The sequence below is a fragment of the Erpetoichthys calabaricus genome, chromosome 1 (assembly GCF_900747795.2).
Source record: "Erpetoichthys calabaricus chromosome 1, fErpCal1.3, whole genome shotgun sequence".
In the NCBI taxonomy this organism is placed as follows: domain Eukaryota; kingdom Metazoa; phylum Chordata; class Cladistia; order Polypteriformes; family Polypteridae; genus Erpetoichthys; species Erpetoichthys calabaricus.
This window is the reverse complement of record NC_041394.2, coordinates 327791481-327814318: the sequence shown is the minus strand read 5'-3', so window position 1 is coordinate 327814318 and position 22838 is coordinate 327791481. Positions and strand designations below refer to the sequence as shown.

The window sequence follows — 22838 nt, the reverse complement described above, 5'->3', positions numbered from 1 at the left end:
GACATATCCATCCTGTATGGTCCTCTACTGCAACAAACTTACAGTTACTTTCATATCTGGAGGATAGCGATGTATGTGATGTGTTTCAGTCAGGTTTTAAAAAACTTCAGAGTACTGAATCGGCTTTGCTGAAGGTGACAAATGATATTCGATTAACTTTGGACTCGGGCTCTTCTGCAATCTTTAGTCTTACTTTGGATCTCAGTGCTGCATTTGACACAGTGGACCATGGAGTCCTGTTATAACAGCTTGAGGATGAAGTAGGCATTCAAGGCTGTGTAGATCTATGTCTGTTAACATAGATGGGAATTTCTCTCAGCCGGCTCTTCTCACACAAGGCGTCCCACAAGGTTCTATCCTGGCTCCCCTTCTATTTATTGTCCCTTTATCTGCTCCCCTTGAGAGCCATCTTTTACAAATGTGATGTAGCACGTCATTGTCATGCTGATAATACGCAACTGTACCTCAAAGTTCATCTGTAAAAAGCTGTTGAAATACTTTGAGGACATTAAATATCAGATGGCACAAAATTTCTTACAATTAAACGAAAATAAAACAGTGGTCATTATTTTCGGTCCTACCACATCTGCAGTTGAAATCAGCACTCAGTTAGCCTCCTTGGCAGCAATGATTCATAATGAGGTCAGAAACTGAGGTGTCATCTTTTGAAAACCAAATCTCCATGGTACTAAAGTCCAGTTTCTACCAAATGAGGCAAATTTCTAAACTAAAATCATTTCTATCACAGAAGGACTTGGATACGGTCATCCATGCCTTTATTACATCTCGGCTCGATTATTGCAATTCCTTATATGTGGGTCTGCCAAAATCTGCTCTGTCGTGCCTTCAGCTGGTTGAAAATGCAGCAGCGAGGTTCTTAATTGGGTCGAGAAAAGAGGATCACATCTCCCCCATTTTAGCCCCACTCTCCACTGGCTACCGGCGGGGTGTCGCATTGACTTTAAAATCTTGTCATTTGTTTTTAAAGTCTTGCATGGTCTCACTCCAAAATATATCTGTGACCTCCTTCACCCCTACGTGGCACCGAGAGCACTGAGGTCATCTGGTCAACTACTGCTTGTAGTGTCAAGATCTCGGCTGAAGTCAAGGGAAGACTGAGCTTTCTCAGTTGTTGCTCCCAGACTTTGGAATGACTTGCCTTTCCACATCAGGTCTTCATCTTCTATCGAGGTTTTTAAAAGTCGGCTTAAGACCTGCTTATTTTCTTCCACCTTTTGCTATGTATAATGGGTTGTGGTGGATGTTAAAATTGGATGCTTTATTAATCTGCTTCTGCATGATTGTTTGTGTTGTGTTTATTTGAATCCTTCTTTGTACAGCACTTTGGTGCAACCTCTGTTGTTTTAAAGGTGCTTTTATAAATAAACTAACAAAATACCCGCGCTTCACAGCGGCAAAGTACTGCTTTAAAATTTTAAATAATAAACCAATACCAATAAAGTGTACCAATAATTATTTGTTAAGGATCTCTTTGTATACCACGTTGTCAGTTCGCCCCTCCGGTTGTAATATGACCAAGCTGTGCGCTAAACTTACTCTTGAGCAAGCAATGTATAGTTGGCCATATGAAAAGCAATCTTGCCTCAAATCAATGGCAACCTTTTGTAGGGTCTGTTGCTGAGACTTATTAATTGTCATTGTGAAGCAGAGCCTTACTGGAAATCGGAGGCGTTTGAATTGAAATGGGGATACGAGGAATAAAAACTCTCTCCGGTGAGCCACCGTCAGTAAAAATAGTTGCCTCAATTAGGTTCTTTTGCAGGAATGTGACCTGAAGTCTCGTGCCGTTACAAAGTTTCGGTGGCTGTAAGTTTCTCAGTAACATTATTGGTGCCCCAACCTTCAAAATTAGATTATACTCAGGAGTGCCTGGAGGATTCAGAGTGTTGACTGACCAGCAGGCTATAGACGTATATATGTACGTAAGTAGGATTCAGTTAGCATTGGGAACCCGCGTACCAAATTTCTTGAAGATGGGCCCAATAAGTAACAAAGACTGTTGGAAAGTTCAATATGGCGGCCGACAGTGGTGTCATACCACCGAAATAAGTACGTACATCAGTTTCGGTTAGTGCAGGGAAGCCGCCTACCAAATTTTGTGAAGATTGGGCCATAAATAAGAAAGTTTAACATGGCAGACGTTGTCGACCGTTATGACCGTTATGTGTAGAATTTCGAAATGAAACCTGCTTAACTTTTGTAAGTAAGCTGTAAGGAATGAGCCTGCCAAATATCAGCCTTCTACCTACACGGGAAGTTGGAGAGTTAGTGATGAGTGAGTCAGTAAGGGTTTTGGCTTTTATTAGTATAGATGTATATGTGTGTGTATATATGTGTGTGTGTGTGTATATATATATATATGTATGTATATATATATATATATATATATATATATATATATATATATATATATATATATATATATATATATATATATATATATGGTTTTGGCAGTCAAGTGCTTTTTTTCCAACCTAGAAGACGTCTCTTGAGATCCGTTTAATCGCCTCGTTGATTGCATGTCTTCCAAGGTAGTTTGAATACCCATGTCCTGCACCGAGTCATCTTCCCTTTTATGAGTGACTGTGTTAGTGGCCATACTTCATACAGGTCTTTTAACACACTGAATACTTGTAACTGGTGTCGCCCGTCGGCTACTTTCGACAGGGAATTGAAGCAATTGTCGAGTAACAAAAATTATTTGTAAGTGATTTCACATTGAAGAAATAGTAAAAACTTGATCACTTGGGTCAATACCTAAAGAAATACACACAGCAAATGCAATTGAGAATACATCAGAATCTGTATGATTTAATTGTTGCTGTGCGTCTTCAGAAACTATGGGAGGTTTGTAAGGAAACAAAGCATGAAGGAAACGAAGCTGCTCTTCGGTGAGGTTGAATTTTTTATCAGCGTTTAAACTGTCATAGACATGAATTACAGCACCATCATAATAGGTACACACCCAGTGAGTCACTCGTTCAGTAGCTGCAGAAGGTAATATTTGAATATGTTCTTTATTTTGTGGAATTGGCATTATAGGTATGTCAGGAGTCCACATTAGCAAAATCCTTTGAGGTTGGAAAATTGTATGCGCAGCTAAAATTTCGTTGAATTTGCTCATGTGATCTGTTGATAAATAATCATTATTTACCAACTCATTCATTGCAAAATCTGACAGTGGTAAGATCACTCCTTCCATAACACTAAACACAAACACTAAGTAGACACTAACACTAAAAAACGGCAACACCGCCGGGAAGAGCACTAAATGAGATAAAGTAAAAGTCTACTAAACTGCTTTATTATAGCAGGTGATGGGACGCTTGTTGTTGCCGCTCCTCCATGTTAACAACACTTTTCGCAAAATTCGCCTTAATTCTGCACTTTCTTACGCTTGTTTTATTTCGTTTATTGTACGTATAGTTCGTGGATACAGCTGACTCGAATTGCATGGATTTGGCTTAATATTTACAGATTTTATGGACTCCACTTTACTTTGAACAGCTGTGTCTGTGGATCACGAGACGAGACCTATGAACATTTCTTTGTACCTGGCGATCTAGCACCTCGGGATGATCTGTCTCCCTGATTATATTTGCTATGCTGATCTGCTCCCGTTTCATCTTACAGTACCTTACGACCGGGAACTGATCTGATGTTCATACTAACCTGGCTTATGGCTTATGGCTTTGGGGCGATCACGCCTGAAATTACCAAGCGTTACTGTTTATGGCTGTGTATTGGAACATCCAAATCCTGCTTCCTCCTCCTGCTGCTTGCTATCGCCGCTCACCGACGCTACCATACCCACCTGTCCTACCGGCTCCGTTGTGCTGTGCTTCTTCTACACTGCTATCAGCTAAGTATCACTCACTATTTTAGCGCTTTGAGTACTGAGAAAAGCGCTATATAAATGTAATGAATTATTATTATTTATTTTTAAACACTAAAGTACAAAAACGAAGTAGAAAGTAACACTAAGAAACACTAAGTAGAAACACTAAAGGAAAAAATACTATTCAGTACGTACCGCGTCTTACTGAACAGTAAATCAGTAAAGGAGAAAGGACGGCAAGACCACGTCAGCTGCGGAGCTCAGGTCGGAGCGAAATGAAGTGAATGAAATGAGGTGAATGGGAGGGGAGATGATCACGTGACTCCAACACCCGCCTTAATTCTCTGTCCCTCCACAAACACAGTCACATCCAGTTCCCAGCGTAGTCAACAATATTTTCTTCACTTCCTGAATCTCTCTTAAATCTCCCAGACCCTCTTTCGGCCACTAGCCAGTCCTCTCCTTATGCCACTTACTACCTGACCTGTCTTCTGCTCTGCATACTTTTGCGTATTTTCTCCCTGTCTTTTGTTTAAACAGTCTTTCCAAATAAATGCCTTCACAAACATCCTCCACCCTAAATCTCTTAGTGTCCGGACCCCATAAGTAATGTGAATGTGTTTCCACCACTTCTTCAAAAACAAACAAAATCTTTGTTATTATTTTTATTATAATTTATAATATACTTTCACAATTGTCTCAATCACAACAGTCACAACTGTAACACACACATTCTCTCTGAATAAGCAGACACCCGACAGCCTCCGATGACACCACCCTCGATCACCACTGTGAGTTCCAAGGCAGCTACTCAGCCACAGAGAGGACGCTCAGACTCTACTTATTTTCTGTTGGATTCGTCCTCCCACTGGCTGCAGTCTCTGTTCACATATATCTATCAGAACTCAAACCGAAGACAAGAGGTCTCCAAGGGTTACTATACATGCAAGTGAAGCATCTTCCACTTCAAACCAAAGATAAGAGTTCTCCAAGAGTCATTTGAACCAAAGACAAGTCTCCACAATTTAACTACATTAATGACCTAACTCCTATCCTATCAGTAAAACGATGTTTTCAAATTGGCATGGGGGTGTGAATTTAAGTTGAAGAAGCCTTGAAATTGAAGCAGCAGTATTTATAGGGTTGTAAGGAAATGTGCTTACCGTTTGTGTGTTGAGGGCGCTGCCGCGGGAATGCAGGGCCGTCTAGCGGGTGAGAGCTGTGAGGCGCGGTGTGTCTGGACACACGTGGAGCCGGTATAATGGCCAGTACGGGCTCCACAGCACGTGCTCATTTTTACATGCTGGTGTCCTCGCAGCCAGCCCAGCGCAGGCGGTTTGAGGTGCGGCGCACCTGAAAGGAAAAGCCGGTGTTAGCCTATGTAAACTATGGTTGAGTCTGAGATGGGGATCCCATATTGTAAAGAAAAGATTTTACTTACTGGTGAGTCGGCAATGGGTGTGCTTCAGCTCAGCATAGCCGTTGGCCGATTATAGGTGTGGGGGGGATGGGATTATACGCGCACGACCCGCAGGGGTTTGATTTTAAATACATAGATGCTCGGGGCATGGCGTGAACACGCTAGCATCTACCTGGTTAGGTGCGTGAGGTAGACGGGGTGGCAGATTGGCTGGATAATCTTGGCGGTTATATTTAAGGAGTTACCGGCCAAGAGCGGTCGTCAGTGGACTTAAAGGCGAAGGAGGAGTAAGCACTGCTGAGCTATTGGAGGAGCAGTTGTGATTTGGGCGGCTTTGTAAATATTCTTTTGTATATAGAGCTATAATAATAATAATAATAATAATTCATTACATTTATATAGCGCTTTTCTCAGTACTCAAAGCGCTATCTATATATCTCCTAGTGATCATGTTTGGTGGAGATACTGTATATATCAGCGTTTCTCAACCGTTAAGTATTTGCGACCCGAGTTTTCATAACAGTTTTAATGGCGCCCCCCCCCCCCCTTAACGTTTTTTTGACAGCAACCCACTAATACCAATTTGTTATTTTTTAATTAATGATATATCATAGATACATATTTTATTATACCTGCTTAACGTTTATCGACATTTATCTAACTCTATATTTATTTTTCTAGTATCAGAATGTAGTTTAAGTTAATTTGTTTTGGTTTCAATAGATATATTTTTCATATTTTCGATTCTGACCACTGAACAAACGACATGCATAAGTTTTGCTTTTCTGGAAAATTTCTGAACTGTTGGCGATGCACAGAATCTTGGAAAAGCATCGGCGAGTCAAACGTTTTATTTTTATTTTTTGGCTGGTAAGTGATATTATGTTAAATGTATGGTTTTAAAGTCTGATCAGTAACGACTCATTATGTACTTTGGGCTTCCCAAACGTCATAGATTGTATTCCTGTACGACTCACAACACCGTCAAGCTCAATAGAGGCTGTCTATGTATAATTTAAAATATTCAACAGTTTCACCGCACAGGCAAGTCCACTTAAGTAACAGAGACGTGAATGTTCAGTCGTATTGTGTCACTCTAATCAGAGCAAACTCATTCAAGAGTGACATTCAAAAGTTGGGCAAAACGCAAGCTTTCATTTTGGTTGCTAAATGCGCAACATACGTTTACTAATTATTATAAATTGTAGTCATTCTGTAATATGTGTTCTTTTATATGATCTCCACTTGCTACCGAATACGTAACTATTTTAATGATTTGATGTGTGACAAAATACCATGTTTACAATCAAATGATTTTTTTTAATAATGACAATACCACTGAATTGTGTAACATACAAATTCAGAACCAGAATGTGCAGACATCGGCAGCTACTGACCATCCCGCCTCTCCCGCTCTCTTAGCAGTGGCCCCATTTCCTTTGAGTGTTATTACAGATCAGGTGCCACGCCATGTTCAGATGTTCAGATCCTGAAAAGACCGCCGCTCTCTCTGGTATTTATTCTTATTACTTTGTAAAAACTACATAAACTCTAAACGTTTCCAAAATGTAGCATAATACCCCATGTATCCCATCAACTTTATACTTAATAATGTCACAGGTACTCAGACTGTACGTGGGGGCCAGGCCGATGACTCAAATCCAGAAGGGAGCTCCCTACCCCTAAAGCCCGCCCTGCCAGTAACATCCGTGCTTTTTTATCCAGGAGCCCCTTCCTCTTCTATAAATAATGATGCCAAAGGGATGCGGAGGAAATAACCAAGAGGTTTTCTTATATGTTGCCAACTGATCATTGACTGTCACTGAATTAGCTGTTTGCACTGATAAATACTACCTTGTAATGTTGTCTTTTTTATACTTTGAACGTGAAGGCAACACAAAAGAAATGACAATCGCTCCATTGACATAAACCCATATTAATATAACAGGTCAACTTCAGCTTTGTATGAACACTACGGGTTCGAGCGGGTAAGGAAGGAAACGGACTCACCAATGATAAGGAGACACGGGATCTGCCAGGGGACTACAAGGACACAACTGTCTACGTGGGGCACTCAGTTCAGACTCGAGAGACATCCGTGCTACAAAACAGAACGGGGAATGGGCCTCACGAGGTCTACGGTCTTTGTCGATGCTGCTGCCGTGTCATTTCTCTTCTCATTTGGTGTTGTGTCTGGGAGTCTTGTATTGTTATTCCGTGCGAGTTGCCTTTCTCGTGACCTGCTTCTTCAGCAGCTACTCATGAAACGAGCAGCCACACGCATGACTTTGAAACAAGCTCCAAACAAAAAAAAAGAAAAAAGAAACAATAGAAAATGTTAACTTCCAGTCATGAGTGTGGTCAGTGTATCAAAATAAAGCCTCCTCAAAAATTTGTATTTTACACATTCGATTGGAGTTAAGTGTCTGTTAACTTTTTCCTTACACGTCTCCTGAGATTTGCAGGTTCATGCTCCACTCTAAATTATATTTGTGTGTATGATGTATGGACACTACAATGGCCTAGTTCCTGCACTGTGGATGATGCTGCCGGGGTTGGACCCACCTAAGATATGAATGAAGTGAATCTGGCACAACTAAGTTATGCAAAATGGAAAAACAAGCCAACGTCATTAACCTGTATTAAAGCACTGTTACAAATCAGGATTTTCCATTTGTTAGGCAGCAAATCAGTTTAATACAAATTAATTAACCTGTGGGGCAGTTTGGTTGGTCAGCAGGATTACTACAAGGAGACTGAGGTAGCACGTTAAAAACATGGCAAACAAGACCTCCACCATTAAACAGGTTTGTACACTTAAAAATAAATAATATTTTAACAGAAAGGTTATAGTATGGTATTATGGGAACATAATATTTATGGTATAATATCAGATCAATTGTACAAATTAAACCAACAATAAAAGTCGACCAATGATTGACAAGAATGGCTATTCTTACTCATCAGAAACTTGGTCCTGTTATCTGATTTTTACCAGTTATACAAGCCAGACAAAATTCCCCTCACATTTATAGTACATTTGGAAAGTCAAAGTTTTTTTTTTTAATGTCAAGGTAAATGACACAATACACATATTTTGGAACTTCCAGTAGAACAGAATTTTTTTTTAATGTATTATTACGTTTTAGTGGCTAACTAAAAAGATTACAATATGCAAGCTTTCGAGGCAACTCAGGCCCCTTCTTCAGGCAAAATGTAATGCAGAAACTGGAGTTCCCTTTGTTTATATACACACCAGGACAGATACAACATTGGAAAACCACACTTCAACGTTCTTGAGGTTGCTTATTTAACAGTTGTTCTTTGCGCGAGTGGGGTCAGATTCAGGATTGCATTACTCAAACAACAGCGTAAATTGTATATGTTGGATTTATGCTTTTTAACGTGTTCTTTCTGTATTCACAACGAATATTTTTTTTTTACAATCTATTGTTCAGTTTCTGACAGACTGCTATTTGAACTTGTAAATCATTTCAGTCCCTAAGGGAGACTTTTGTTTTGATACACCGTATTGGTAAGAAGACCGGAAGTCGTTCTTATGCGCCTCTCGCTTCGCACAGCACCAGAGCTATCAGAATGGTAGAGTCGTGAGTGCCGGTTGGAGCTACAAATCCTGGAAAGGTAAAGACGTGTGACTTCAAGCAGCGTAACGCAGAGAGAAAACGAGACGTGAACTGCATTAACTACCCCCCTCGCTCTTGTTTTATTGTGTAGGGTTCGGCTCCGCTTTCGATTTGTGTCCTTTTGTGTCGCGTGCGCCCGCTAGTCTCGAATGGCTTTGTGTCAGTTTGCGCTGCAGGATTTTAGTGGCGGTGTCGGAGCAAAAAAAGAAGCAACACTCGTTTTTCATTTCTGGATTACTAATCTAAATATTTTATCGCCGAGGATTTTACCACGTAATATACTGACTCCAATGCGGTTTATTCCGAGAGCAACCGTAGCCTATTCCGACCCGTACTTCATTACATTTATTCGCATATTTGATCATTAGGAGATGGTGTGTATTCAGACGGGGGAAAAGCGCATATGAAAGTATTTCAGGAGCACATAAGGGCAAAAACAGAAGAACAGAATCCCCGAACTCTATGAGATAGCAGTACAGTATATGTGTGAACATACTGTAATTAAGGTGACCAGAATTATTTGGGCCAATCCGGTGACGGGGTTGGGTTTGTTGTCCGAAAAAGGGGACTGTCCCCGGAAAACGGGGACGGATGGTCACCTTACTGTAATATAACCAAATCTATGTTATTGACATGTTTTATATCATCACATGGAGAGTTTATAAAGAATATAAACTAATGATTGGATTCATTATTGAATTTATTTACAGGCGTCGGGGTTTTTAGTTATTTTTCAGATACCGTGTTTATGATTTGTATCCATGGGACATGGCTCAGGTGAACATCAATCCAAAAACAATCCTGCCTTCCACCCCACCTTTAAAAATTCCTTGAAATCGGTGTTTGTGATTACCCTGATTTGTAGACAGTGGAGCCTGCAGGCTCCTCTCCTGAACAACAACCGTATGACAATGGAGGAGCTCCAGAATGTAAAAACGCCAGTGTAAGTAGGCATAACCTTAGTTTCTTTTACAAAATGGCAATACAGGTACTGATCTTGAATTCGTAACTCTATAGTTATTTCCTTCTTTTTCACAGGAGTAAAAAATATTATGGTGAACACAGCTCTCGTAACTCTTTACAGTACTGTGTGGGATCATTTGAAATAAAATTCTTCAATAATGAAATGTGTAAGGTCAGCAATGCTTCTAATGATCTAATACCTTGGATTGATAGCTCTAATTAAAGCTATCCAGAAAATACAAAAATAAACAAAAAAAAAAGAAAGAAATGCTGTCTAATTTAGCTGGCCTTTGGGAAACGTTCTCATTTATAAATCCTACCCAGTGTATCTGACAGATCAGGGCCTAGAATTTCCAAATAGGGATCTAGTGCTTAATTTTGAAGGATCAGGACTTGAATATATGGCTATTTCGTAAAAGTGTGTATGAACAAGTTACAAAACGTTTGTATATATAAATACATGTTTCTCAGTTCTTCCCTGTTATGGCTTCATTATAAATCACATCTCTTTTGTACGCATATCAATGAGAATCTTGTACCTACCCAATGAACACTGTCAAATATTGTCATAAGGTAGAATAGTATTCCATATAAATGGAAATAAATTAAACCTGATTTAATAGTTTTGAACACCAAGTTTGATGCAAAAAAAAAAACAGATGACAGAACAAATGTGCACTGATGTTATTGGAAAATCAAAACATATTGCTTTGCAGGCTGCAGTAATGGTGGTCAATACAGCACAGGAACAAAATTGGACAAATGGACAAGATTCAACTAAGAAGAGGCTGAGGTATTCCCGACTTGTCTGCAAATTCCCTGTTACAAGAAACCTTGCATCTCAATTGGCACTAGAGCTCTCAAGGGTGGGATGCAGGTGCTGGAAGGGATCTGTTAGAGTCAAATCAAAATGTTATTTGTCACATTAGACATATGGTACAATATGTAGCGAAATGATTAGCTGCTCAGTTCCAATGACTGTGCCATTAAAAAGAGTAATAATAAGACATAACTTTATAAATATAAAAAAAAAATAGAATTTTAAATGTGACAGTAATATAGGAATAATAAAGGGACTGATAGATAGATAGATGCTTCTTCAGCCCCTCTGAGCTCGACTTTAGGAAATAGTAATGTTTACTTGACTGCACTACAGAAAGTAGTTACTCGTAAGAAGCTGATAATTCTCAACAGTCTGAGCAATCTCTGAAAATGTGCTGGCTATGTAATGAGCCATTTGGCCAAGTCCTCTAGTAAAGCAAGCGCAGCCATGGCTCCATACTCTTCAAACACTCTTCACCCTTCATATCTGGTGAACATATGCTACCCTAATTAGAGAATAACAATGCCAGATTGGTGATGCGAGTGTCATGTTTCAACTAAGTGTTAGTTGAAAGAATGCAATACACAAACAGTTATGTCCACATATCACATTTTAATTCTGTGTATGTTTAAATAAACTTTAAACAGTTCTTCTCTCGTATGCTCTCAGCAGTCTTTCTGCCTTGTCCTCCTGATCTAAATCAATATGTTACTATCATTCTCATTTTGGTGGTTCAGTTTTGTCTGTCCGTCTTGTTCTCAAGTTTCACACTTTTCACATCTGATGTTAGCTGAACCTAAAGTGTGTGTGTGTGTGTGTTTTAGCTAATGAGTTTGTATTATTTTAGTACTGTTGTTTGCTACAAAAAAGACATTACAGCGTTAGAAAATGTCCAGAGAAGATCAGCTAGGCTGATTCCAGGACTTCCAGGTATGAGTTCTGAGGGGTCTGAAGGAGTTGAAATTTTTCACTTTAAGTAAATGGAGATAAAGAGGTGACAAGATCCAAGTCTTTAAAACTATGCAGGGAATCCGTACACTGCATCCCAGCTGTTATTTTTAAACCATTTGGCAAACAGGTCACCTGGGAATGGCGACTGGTTACTAGTTGCACTGAGTGATATCACTGTAAGCTGCCTATCTGTGTTACCAGCATCATGTATCAAGACATAAAATAAAATGAAATAAAAAATACACACACACATCTTGTCCTTATCAGGTTCTAAAATTAAATCTAACCTCAGGTATCAAGCTACACACATCAGATTGCACCGTGTCATTATTTATTTAACAAAAATTGAAGACAAAATGGAGAAGCCATGTGTAAAAAACTAAGTACACCCCATGAATGGATAGCATGTAGAAGCACCTTTAACACCAATAACTTGGAGTAATCGTTTTCTGTTTGTGTTTATGAGTTTCTCACATCATTGTGGAGGAGGTTTGGCCCATCTCTTCTTTACAATCTTGCTGTAGTTCATTTGTTTCTGCACAGCTCTCTTAAGGTCCCACCACAGCATTTCAATCAGGTGGAGGTCTGGACTGTGACTGGGCCATTGCAACTCCTTGAGATTCTTTTCTTTTTCAGCCATTCTGTTGTAGATTTGCTGGTGTTGCTTGGGATTATTGTCCTGTTGCACAACCCTATTTTGACCAAGCTTTAGTTGTCAAATAGATGGCCTCCTATTTAACTCTAGAATATTGTGGTATACAGAGGAGTTTATGGTCGACTCAATGACTGTAAGGTGCTTCGGTCCTGTGGCTGTTAAACAAGCCCAAATCATCAGCCCTCTACCATCCTGCTTGACAGCTGGTGTGAGGTGTTTGTGCTGATATGCTGGGTTTGGTTTTCACCAAATGTGCTGCTGTGTATTATGGCCAAACAAGTGCACTTTGGTTTTGTCTGTCCAAAGGACATTGTGCCACAAGTTCTGTGATTTGTTCAGATGCAACTTTGTAAACCTAACCTGTTCTGCCATGTTCTTATTAGAGAGAAGAGGCTTTCTCCTGGCAAACCATCCAAACAAGCCCTACTTGTTCAGTCTTTTACAAATTGTACCGTCATGAACTTTAATATTTAACATGCTAACTGAAGCCTGCAGTCTGAGATAGAGCTCTTGGCTTTCTTGCAGTTTCTCTGAGCATTGCACGGTCTGACCTTGAGCCGAATTTGCTGGGATGTCCACTCCTGGGAAGACTGGCAGCTGTCTTGAATGTTTTTCATTATTGTAGAATGATGGACTTCAAAATGTTTGGAAATAGCCTTATAACCCTTCTCAGACTGATAGAGAGGCAATTGTTTCTGCCTAAGGTCATTGCTGATGTCTTTGCTCCTTGGCATTGTGTTAACACACAGCTGAATGCTCCAGGACAGTAAACTGCCAAAACCTCTGCTTTTATCGAGGTGGTCACACTTGCTGATGATCAGTTAATCAGGGGGGCATTTGACTAGCAGCACCAGGCTGCTACTTACCCTCTTAATTCCTATGGAAGCAGTAAAGGTGGACTTCACTTTTTCACACACTGCTTCTGCATTTTCACTTAGTTTTTATTAAACAATGACACCGTGTAATATGTCAGGGGCTTATTTACATCATTTTAAGACCTGCTAAGAACCAGATGATTTTTTAATTATGTCCTGTTATGTAGAACCTTAGAATTGAAAAAGGGTGTACTTTCTTTTTCACATGACTGTAGCATATGCAGGCTTAAAAAGAACATCTAAAAGATAAAAAAAGACTTTAAGACCAACACCCTACCAATTCCACGTTACTAATCCACCCCTCTTACATTCACCTGTAAAATATGTGACTCATTTTCTCCCTTTGTAGATTTCTAGCTATAAGTATGCAAAGCGTATCACAGACTATTATGCTTATATTCGCCGGCATAGAAGTGAAACAGGATAGTGAGGTGAGCACTGCCCGACTCCCCGCTCCTGACGTCCCCCTCCCCACAGCCTTTGTCTTGGATTAGTGTGAATATATCGCTCCTGCAAGTGAACTATGATTCTTACCGTGATAAGAGAAGTCATAAAATCAACCGGAACGTTCAAGCAAATTCTAGAAAAAAGCCCGATCTAAATCTGTTAAGTAGTTCTCTCGTTTGCTAGCTAAATGAATGTAAGATTCATCCCGTGAGTGAGTGAGTGAGTGAGTGAGTGAGTGAGTGAGTGAGTGAGTGAGTGAGTGAGTGAGTGAGTGAGTGAGTGAGTGAGGAGGCCCCGCTTGCCCCCCTCTGCCTGCTGTGTGTCTCTTGGATTCGTGCAAATAAATTGGCACCACAAGTGAACTATGATTCTTAGTGCAATGAGAGAAGTTGCAAAATCAACCGGAATGTTCAAGCAAATTATAAAAAAAAAAATCTAAATCTGTTAAGTAGTTCGCTCGTGAAAAGCAGACAGACAGATGTTGGATTTTATATATATATATATATATATATATATATATATATATATATATGAGAGAGAGAGAGATTACACACACACACACACAAACACTGTATATCACTCTGAAGCAACACACAATTTGTAGCGATGTATAATTCTGTTCTCATCCAAAGTTATTCAAAATAATTTTTCATGCCATTTCTCGAAAGAGTTTTGTTTACCACTAGACACAGAGAATCCTTACATTTTGCACACTCGATTGAAGTTTTTTTGCTTCATTTCACACATCTTCCCCTGCCTTCTTTTGCTGTTGCCCCATGGAAGTTTAGTGTGCTTTTATTTATTTTTTGGTTATTGTTGATTTTTCTTGCATTTCACATCTGGAATAAACATACATACATTTTCATGCCAGCTTCTATCAATGCTGGGTTACACAGTTGGGGACAATGTCTTTTCTGGCAGCCCCAGACGCAGGCCCCAGAGCTGGTGTCGCACACCACACACCCCTAAACCAGCATTTCTCATGCACTTTGGCTCATGGGTGGCCGTCGAGCACAGGAGACTTGTTCACGGTATAACTAATCCTCCTCCACTCCACAGAAGGGATCGACAGAGTTGTGCAAGATTTTAATTTTTTCCCCCATTTATAATCCCACTAACTACACCAAGGACTTGCTTTATCCTCCCCCCCCCCCCCCCCCCCCCCCCCCCCGCCGTGTGTAGGTGTATTGAATGAATGCGTAATTAGGCCTGGAGCTGTAGTCGAAATCGCCTTTCAGGCCTCTAGAGCTTTAATCGAAGTCGCCTTTCCCTTTGAATTTTTGCGGCCGTAAATCCGCCGCCTGCTGCGATGTCAGTCTCGTAAGGTTTTTCAGCCAGCTGCGCAGAAGGCGATTGCGCATTTGGCTTCGGACATGCACAGAAGGCGACGTGCGCAGAAGGCGACTGCGCATTCGGCTTCGGATGGACGTGAGTGAGTGAGTGAGTGAGTGAGTGAGTGAGTGAGTGAGTGAGTGAGGTGAGTGAGGTGAGTGAGTGAGTGAGTGAGTGAGTGAGTGAGTGAGTGAGTGAGTGACTGAGTGAGTGACTGAGTGAGTGAGTGAGGAGACTGGCAAATTATATATAAGATAATGTGATATAATGACATGCCATCAAGGGCAGGGGTCCTCACGTGAAACTTCTAGAGGCACAGGTACAGCATAACAATCTCATCAGTACACTAAGAATTATCGTTGGTACTCAAAGTTGAAATCGGAAGAGCACTGCTCATAAAATGTGCAGATACAGTATATCATTTTTAAGGATAAATATGGGAGGGGGTCAAGAATGCAGGAGGTAGACCTCATTTTTGATACCAGTTTGAAAGAATATTTATGCTTGTGAAACTTGAGAAAACAGGCCTTGAAGGACTAATGAGATACATGCCAAGTAAATCACAGGACCGAGCAGAAGGAGAGAGTTCTTGATATACTCCATTCTTTCAAAAATCCAAGGTTACTTGGAAGTCTTGAAACTATACAGTTTTATCAGAGCCATTCATTGATCATATAGTAAAGAGAATGGGGTTAACATGCTCTGTAGTAATATATCTTTTCATGCGCAGAGTACATGTATGTTCAGTTAACATGTCGCATGAAATACACAAAAAATGTAGTATAGGACTGGTGTTGTCAAAGAATGGCACAGAAATGTGGGAGATTGTTAGGACTTCAGTCTGGCCTTGTCCTTGTTTTTTATTGGTTTTGTCGTTTTCCTCTATTCATTTGCTTATGCTTGGTTTTCATTCTGTTTAGTAGTTTTAATTAATTCTCAGTCCCTTTCCTACAATTATGTCTTTTATGTATAAAATAGTTTAATTGTAAGTATCTCTCAGGTGATGCAGTAATTGGTGGTGCAGTCACCTGAGAGGACTACAGAATCAATTCTCTTGGCCACAGATAGCTGCTTCCTTCTGCTTGTATTGCTGCTTTTTATTCAGTGCAGTAAAAAGTTTTTTTTGTCTCTTTTGAGTCTTATTCTTTTCCATCAACTTTATTTTTTTTTGCCTGTCTCAGGATTGAATTGCCCCCAAATGATTAGATGTTTTTATTTATTTATTTATTTATTTATTTATAAAGCACTTTAAAAACAACATCAAGGCTGACCAAAGTACTGTACAATAAAACCCAACATATAAGACACACAATAACCAAAGGGTAAAAGAAACAGAAACACATAAGAGCTGAAGAAAGTCAACATATCACACTGGGTTAAAAGCCAGGGAGTAAAAGTGTGTTTTAAAATCATTTTGATTGTGTGTGTGTGTTTTTTTAATAATTTGTTTTTATCTAAATGATGATTATTTTGTTGGATCAGGTTCTGAATTTGTTTTGCAATGTATTTCATTTATAAATTAAATTACTGAAGTTTGAAGTTTTTTTTGACTGTTTAAGGATCCCCTTTTTTGCCTGTTCTCTCTTTTCAGTAAACCTTTGTGCCTGGTCAGTGTTATAAAGCCTAATGATCTGATGTGGTCACTATAAGCTTTTTTAAATTTGGCTTCTTCCTTAAAGGAGGCAGTAAAAGATGCAACTTGCTGCATTTAATACTCTTCTGAATTTATTTTAACCTGTGTTCTCAACAGAGGGAAAAGTGGAAGGCACCATTTCTATTCATGCATGGATGTACAGAAGAATGGAGGAGATGCATCATGAGCCTCTGGAGAAGCAGTGTAAATATGAACATGTAGTCTCAACAGACAAGATTAAAAATGAGGAGGAAGAGAAGTCTGCACTGCACAGGAACCTCCTTTTCATGGATATGATGGAGAAAAATATTGTGAGTATTAAAGAGGAGGACTGTGAATGGGAAAGTGTCATTTTTAAAGAAGACCCTGAGCAGATATCTAACTACATGGATGCACAAAAAAATGAAATTATAAACTGTGTCAAGGAGGAAGACCTTAAATCAGAGCCGGTCTTTCCACATGAAGAGACAGTGGAGGTCAATATAAGCTCACTTCAGGACCATTATGTCCATGTAAAGTTGGAATCACTCGAGTCTGATATGAGGAGATCTGAAAAAGCATCATGTTCAAGTCACTTTAGCGAAGGTAGGTTGCTAAACAAAACTAAAATAAACTGCCAGTGTTCGGTGTAAACCGAAAAGGTTAATGCAATTTGGATTCTATTTAGTTCAGTTTGTTCTTATTTAGGCACACTTTATACCGGGTGTCCCAAAAAGAATATCGGAGTTTTAAAGAGCTGTAGCTTGGCGCCCATTCATCGGAGACTGCAGAGCAACCTAGTGGCGTCTTGAGGAATTAATCTAGTTTCATTTTGTTGCCAGTAGATGGTGCTAGTGCTTATCAAAAAGCTAACAGTGTGTTGTTTTGATTAGTTACATTTGCAGTTATGGCTTTGCCACAACAAAAAGCTTTTTGCATTTGCAAATTCGCCAGAACTCAATTGGTTGTTACTGTGCAGCGGGCATTTTGTCAAAAATATGGGACTGACCCTCCGAATGACAATAACATCCGTCGATGGTACTGGCAATTTTGGGATACTGGGTGTATCTACAAAGGTAAAAGCATCGGGCGACCTCAAACTCCCTCCTCTGCTGAGAATGTCGCCTGAGTGCAAACTGCGTTCACTTGGAGCCCATAGAAATTAGTTTGACGAGCAAGTCATGACACAGATACCAAAGTCAAGTGTATGGAGAATTCTCCGATGCCAGTTGGTTATGATACCGTATTGTCTGCAGTTGACTCAGGCCCTTAGACGAGGGAATAAGACGCGTTGAGTTGAGTTTTCAACTTTCATCCAGCAAAATTTGGAGACCAATGAAGATTTTTTGTTCCTTGATTATCTTCAGTGATGAGGCCACGTTTCACAGTAGTGGGAAGGTAAATCATCATAATGTACGAATTTGGGGTGAAGAAAACCCTCATGCAGTTATCGAACATGAACGAGACTCCCCCAAGACTAATGTTTTTTGCGCGATTTCCAAATTGAAAGTTTACAGTCCTTACTTTTTTGAAGGAACCACAGTAACGGGCTGTGTACCTGCAAATGCTGCAACACTGGCTGTTTCCACAATTGGAAGATCAAGAACCAGCCGATTTCATTTTTCAACAGGATGGGGCACCACCTTACTGGTCTCTTCCAGTGCGGCATTTCCTAAATGAGACCTATCCCCAACGTTGGATAGGAAGATCTGGGAATCAAGATTTGTCACTCCACCATTGGCCTCCAAGATCCCCAGATATCACCCCATGTGACTTTTTTCCTTTGGGGATACGTCAGAGGGTTAGTGTTCCAGCCACCAATGCCTACAACTTTGGACGAAATGAAGTTGAAGATAACGGCTGCCATTCAGAGTGTCAATCCCGATATGTTAGAGGGAGTTTGGCAGGAATTTGAATACCGCCTCGATATTGTTACAGTTACTCATGGGGGGCACATAGAACATTTATAGACAATGTGGTAAACACATGAATATAACAGTTTTTGTATATGCTTGTATAATTCAATAAATATAGCTCTTTGAAACTCCGATATTCTTTTTGGGACACCCTATACTTAAAAGTCCATCACAGTATGGCTATAAGACATGTAACAATTAGAATAATAAGCTGAAAAACAGCACTCAATATATACAAAGAAATGTACAATCAAAGTAATGAAACACATCTATAAATGGGAGGAAGATTCCAGAGAATGAGCCTCCTCACTACCCATGGGGCTGCCGGCTGGGCCACTTGCTCACTACCCCATACTCTCATCAAGGTCTACACCTTTGGTCTACTTTCCTTCCACCAGCCAACTGAATTTGCATCTGCCATGTTCTACAGTACATTGTACAGCTTAGCCTCTGCATGTTGAAGCAGCAACAAATGCTTGTAATTGCACTGTGAAGATGAGTAAATCACTCCATGGAATTCAGTGAGCAGAGTATGACGTTTTGGAAAGGTTCCTGCATTGTTACTAGATGGTGCCAGAATCGGCTCTGGCATGATGTGATCATATTTGGGGGCTAGGTGTGTTATAAAATGCATGAACACATGGATGGAACAATATCATTTGCAATTACAGTGGTGTGAAAAACTATTTGCCCCCTTCCTGATTTCTTATTCTTTTGCATGTTTGTCACACAAAATGTTTCTGATCATCAAACACATTTAACCATTAGTCAAATATAACACAAGTAAATACAAAATGCAGTTTTTAAATGATGGTTTTTATTATTTAGGGAGAAAAAAAATCCAAACCTACATGGCCCTGTGTGAAAAAGTAATTGCCCCCTTGTTTAAAAATAACCTAACTGTGGTGTATCACACCTGAGTTCAATTTCCGTAGCCACCCCCAGGCCTGATTACTGCCACACCTGTTTCAATCAAGAAATCACTTAAATAGGAGCTGCCTGACACAGAGAAGTAGACCAAAAGCACCTCAAAATCTAGACATCATGCCAAGATCCAAAGAAATTCAGGAACAAATGAGAACAGAAGTAATTGAGATCTATCAGTCTGGTAAAGGTTATAAAGCCATTTCTAAAGCTTTGGGACTCCAGCGAACCACAGTGAGAGCCATTATCCACAAATGGCAAAAACATGGAACAGTAGTGAACCTTCCCAGGAGTGGCCGGCCGACCAAAATTACCCCAAGAGCGCAGAGACGACTCATCCGAGAGGTCACAAAAGACCGCAGGACAACGTCTAAAGAACTGCAGGCCTCACTTGCCTCAATTAAGGTCAGTGTTCACGACTCCACCATAAGAAAGAGACTGGGCAAAAACGGCCTGCATGGCAGATTTCCAAGACGCAAACCACTGTTAAGCAAAAAGAACATTAGGGCTCGTCTCAATTTTGCTAAGAAATATCTCAATGATTGCCAAGACTTTTGGGAAAATACCTTGTGGACTGATGAGACAAAAGTTGAACTTTTTGGAAGGCAAATGTCCCGTTACATCTGGCGTAAAAGGAACACAGCATTTCAGAAAAAGAACATCATACCAACTGTAAAATATGGTGGTGGTAGTGTGATGGTCTGGGGTTGTTTTGCTGCTTCAGGACCTGGAAGGCTTGCTGTGATAGATGGAACCATGAATTCTACTGTCTACCAAAAAATCCTGAAGGAGAATGTCCGGCCATCTGTTCGTCAACTCAAGCTGAAGCGATCTTGGGTGCTGCAACAGGACAATAACCCAAAACACACCAGCAAATCCACCTCTGAATGGCTGAAGAAAAACAAAATGAAGACTTTGGAGTGGCCTAGTCAAAGTCCTGACCTGAATCCAATTGAGATGCTATGGCATGACCTTAAAAAGGCGGTTCATGCTAGAAAACCCTCAAATAAAGCTGAATTACAACAATTTTGCAAAGATGAGTGGGCCAAAATTCCTCCAGAGCGCTGTAATAGACTCATTGCAAGTTATCGCAAACGCTTGATTGCAGTTATTGCTGCTAAGGGTGGCCCAACCAGTTATTAGGTTCAGGGGGCAATTACTTTTTCACACAGGGCCATGTAGGTTTGGATTTTTTTTTCTCCCTAAATAATAAAAACCACCATTTACAAACTGCATTTTGTGTTTACTTGTGTTATATTTGACTAATGGTTAAATGTGTTTGATGATCAGAAACATTTTGTGTGACAAACATGCAAAAGAATAAGAAATCAAGAAGGGGGCAAATAGTTTTTCACACCACTGTATGTTTACCTTAGTTTGTTTTTTAAATAAATATTCAAACTAATATTATCCTGATCTGAATCATCCATGTCACTCTTGAAGATAGTAAGTACAGTGTCTTGAAAATATGGCAAACAGATTGAGAATGGCTACCTTATCTGTCAAAACAGTTTGGAAACTGGCCATAAAGTCACGACTGGTACTCTTCAACCTAAAGCATACATCAGGGAAGAAATAATGCATCTGGAAGGGTGCTGGTTCAAATCCGGTTACTGCTGGAAGGGATCCTACTCCGCTGGACCCTTAAACAAGGCCCTCAACCTGAAAACAATTGCTCCAGGGCTGCTGTACAATGGCTGACCCTGCAATTTGACCCCCAAAGTTCAAGTGAAAAGACAATTTCCACTCGGGAGATTAACAAAGTACATCAAATCAAATCAAAATATCCTTTTTCAAACCCATTTATCCAGAGCAGAGTCACAGGAAGCATTGGGCACAAGACAGGAAGAATACCTGAAAAGGGCACCCGCACTTTGTGTAGATAAATGCATATACAGTGCATCTGGAAAGTATTCACAGCGCATCACTTTTTCCACATTTTGTTAAGTTACAGCCTTATTCCAAAATGGATTAAATTCATTTTTTTCCTCAGAATTCTACACACAACACCCCATAATGACAACGTGAAAAAAGTTTACTTGAGGTTTTTGCAAATTTATTACAAATAAAAAAACTGAGAAATCACATGTACATAAGTATTCACAGCCTTTGCTCAATACTTTGTCGATGCACCTTTGGCAGCAATTACAGCCTCAAGTCTTGTTGAATATGATGCCACAAGCTTGGCACACCTATCCTTGGCCAGTTTCGCCCATTACTCTTTGCAGTACCTCTCAAGCTCCATCAGGTTGGATGGGAAGCGTCGGTGCACAGCCATTTTAAGATCTCTCCAGAGATGTTCAACCGGATTCAAGTCTGGGCTCTGGCTGGGCCACTCAAGGACATTCACAGAGTTGTCCTGAAGCCACTCCTTTGATATCTTGGCTGTGTGCTTAGGGTCGTTGTCCTGCTGAAAGATGAACTACCGCCCCAGTCTGAGGTCAAGAGCGCTCTGGAGCAGGTTTTCATCCAGGATGTCTCTGTACATTGCTGCAGTCATCTTTCCCTTTATCCTGACTAGTCTCCCAGTCCCTGCCGCTGAAAAACATCCCCACAGCATGATGCTGCCACCACTATAGGGATGGTGCCAAGTTTCCCCCAAATGTGACGCCTGGCATTCACACCAAAGATTTCAAAATTTGTCTCATCAGACCAGAGAATTTTCTTTCTCATGGTCTGAGAGTCCTTCAGGTGCCTTTTGGCAAACTCCAGGCGGGCTGCCATGTGCCTTTTACTAAGGAGTGGCTTCCGTCTGGCCACTCTACCGTACATGCCCGATTGGTGGATTGCTGTAGAGGTGGTTGTCCTTCTGGAAGGTTCTCCTCTCTCCACAGAGGACCTCTGGAGCTCTGACAGAGTGACCATCGGGTTCTTGGTCACCTAAGGGCCCGATCACTCAGTTTAGATGGCCGGCCAGCTCTAGGAAGAGTCCTGGTGGTTTCAAACTTCCTCCACTTATGGATGATGGAGGCCACTGTGCTCATTGGGACCTTCAAAGCAGCAGAAATTTTTCTGTAACCTTCCCCAGATTTGTGCCTCGAGACAATCCTGTCTCAGAGGTCTACAGACAATTCCTTTGACTTCATGCTTGGTTTGTGCTCTGACATGAACTGTCAACTGTGGGACCTTATATAGACAGGTGTGTGCCTTTCCAAATCATTTCCAATCAACTGAATTTACCACAGGTGGACTCCAATGAAGCTGCAGAAACATCTCAAGGATGATCAGGGGAAACAGGATGCACCTGAGCTCAATTTTGAGCTTCATGGCAAAGGCTGTGACTACTTACGTACATGTGCTTTCTCAATTTTTTTATTTTTAATAAATTTGCAAAAACCTCAAGTAAACTTTTTTTCACGTTGTCATTATGGTGTGTTGTGTGTAGAATTCTGAGGGAAAAACATGAATTTAATCCAT

At 40.3% G+C, this 22838-nt stretch overlaps 1 protein-coding gene across 2 annotated transcripts in view; it reads left to right on the top strand.

The window, feature by feature from the left end:
* Positions 1 to 22838, top strand: part of LOC114663586 (zinc finger protein OZF-like) — a 52123-nt gene that overhangs the window by 19186 nt on the left and 10099 nt on the right. The window contains exons 1-2 of one of the 2 annotated variants that reach the window (XM_028817454.2): positions 8862 to 8921; positions 16720 to 17187. The exons of the other annotated variant lie outside the window; for it this stretch is intronic. Of the exons in view, the coding sequence (XP_028673287.2) occupies positions 16758 to 17187 (430 nt within the window). The 5' untranslated portion in view covers positions 8862 to 8921; positions 16720 to 16757. Of the gene's footprint in view, positions 1 to 8861; positions 8922 to 16719; positions 17188 to 22838 lie in introns of those variants that run through there. 2 annotated transcript variants of the gene reach the window in all.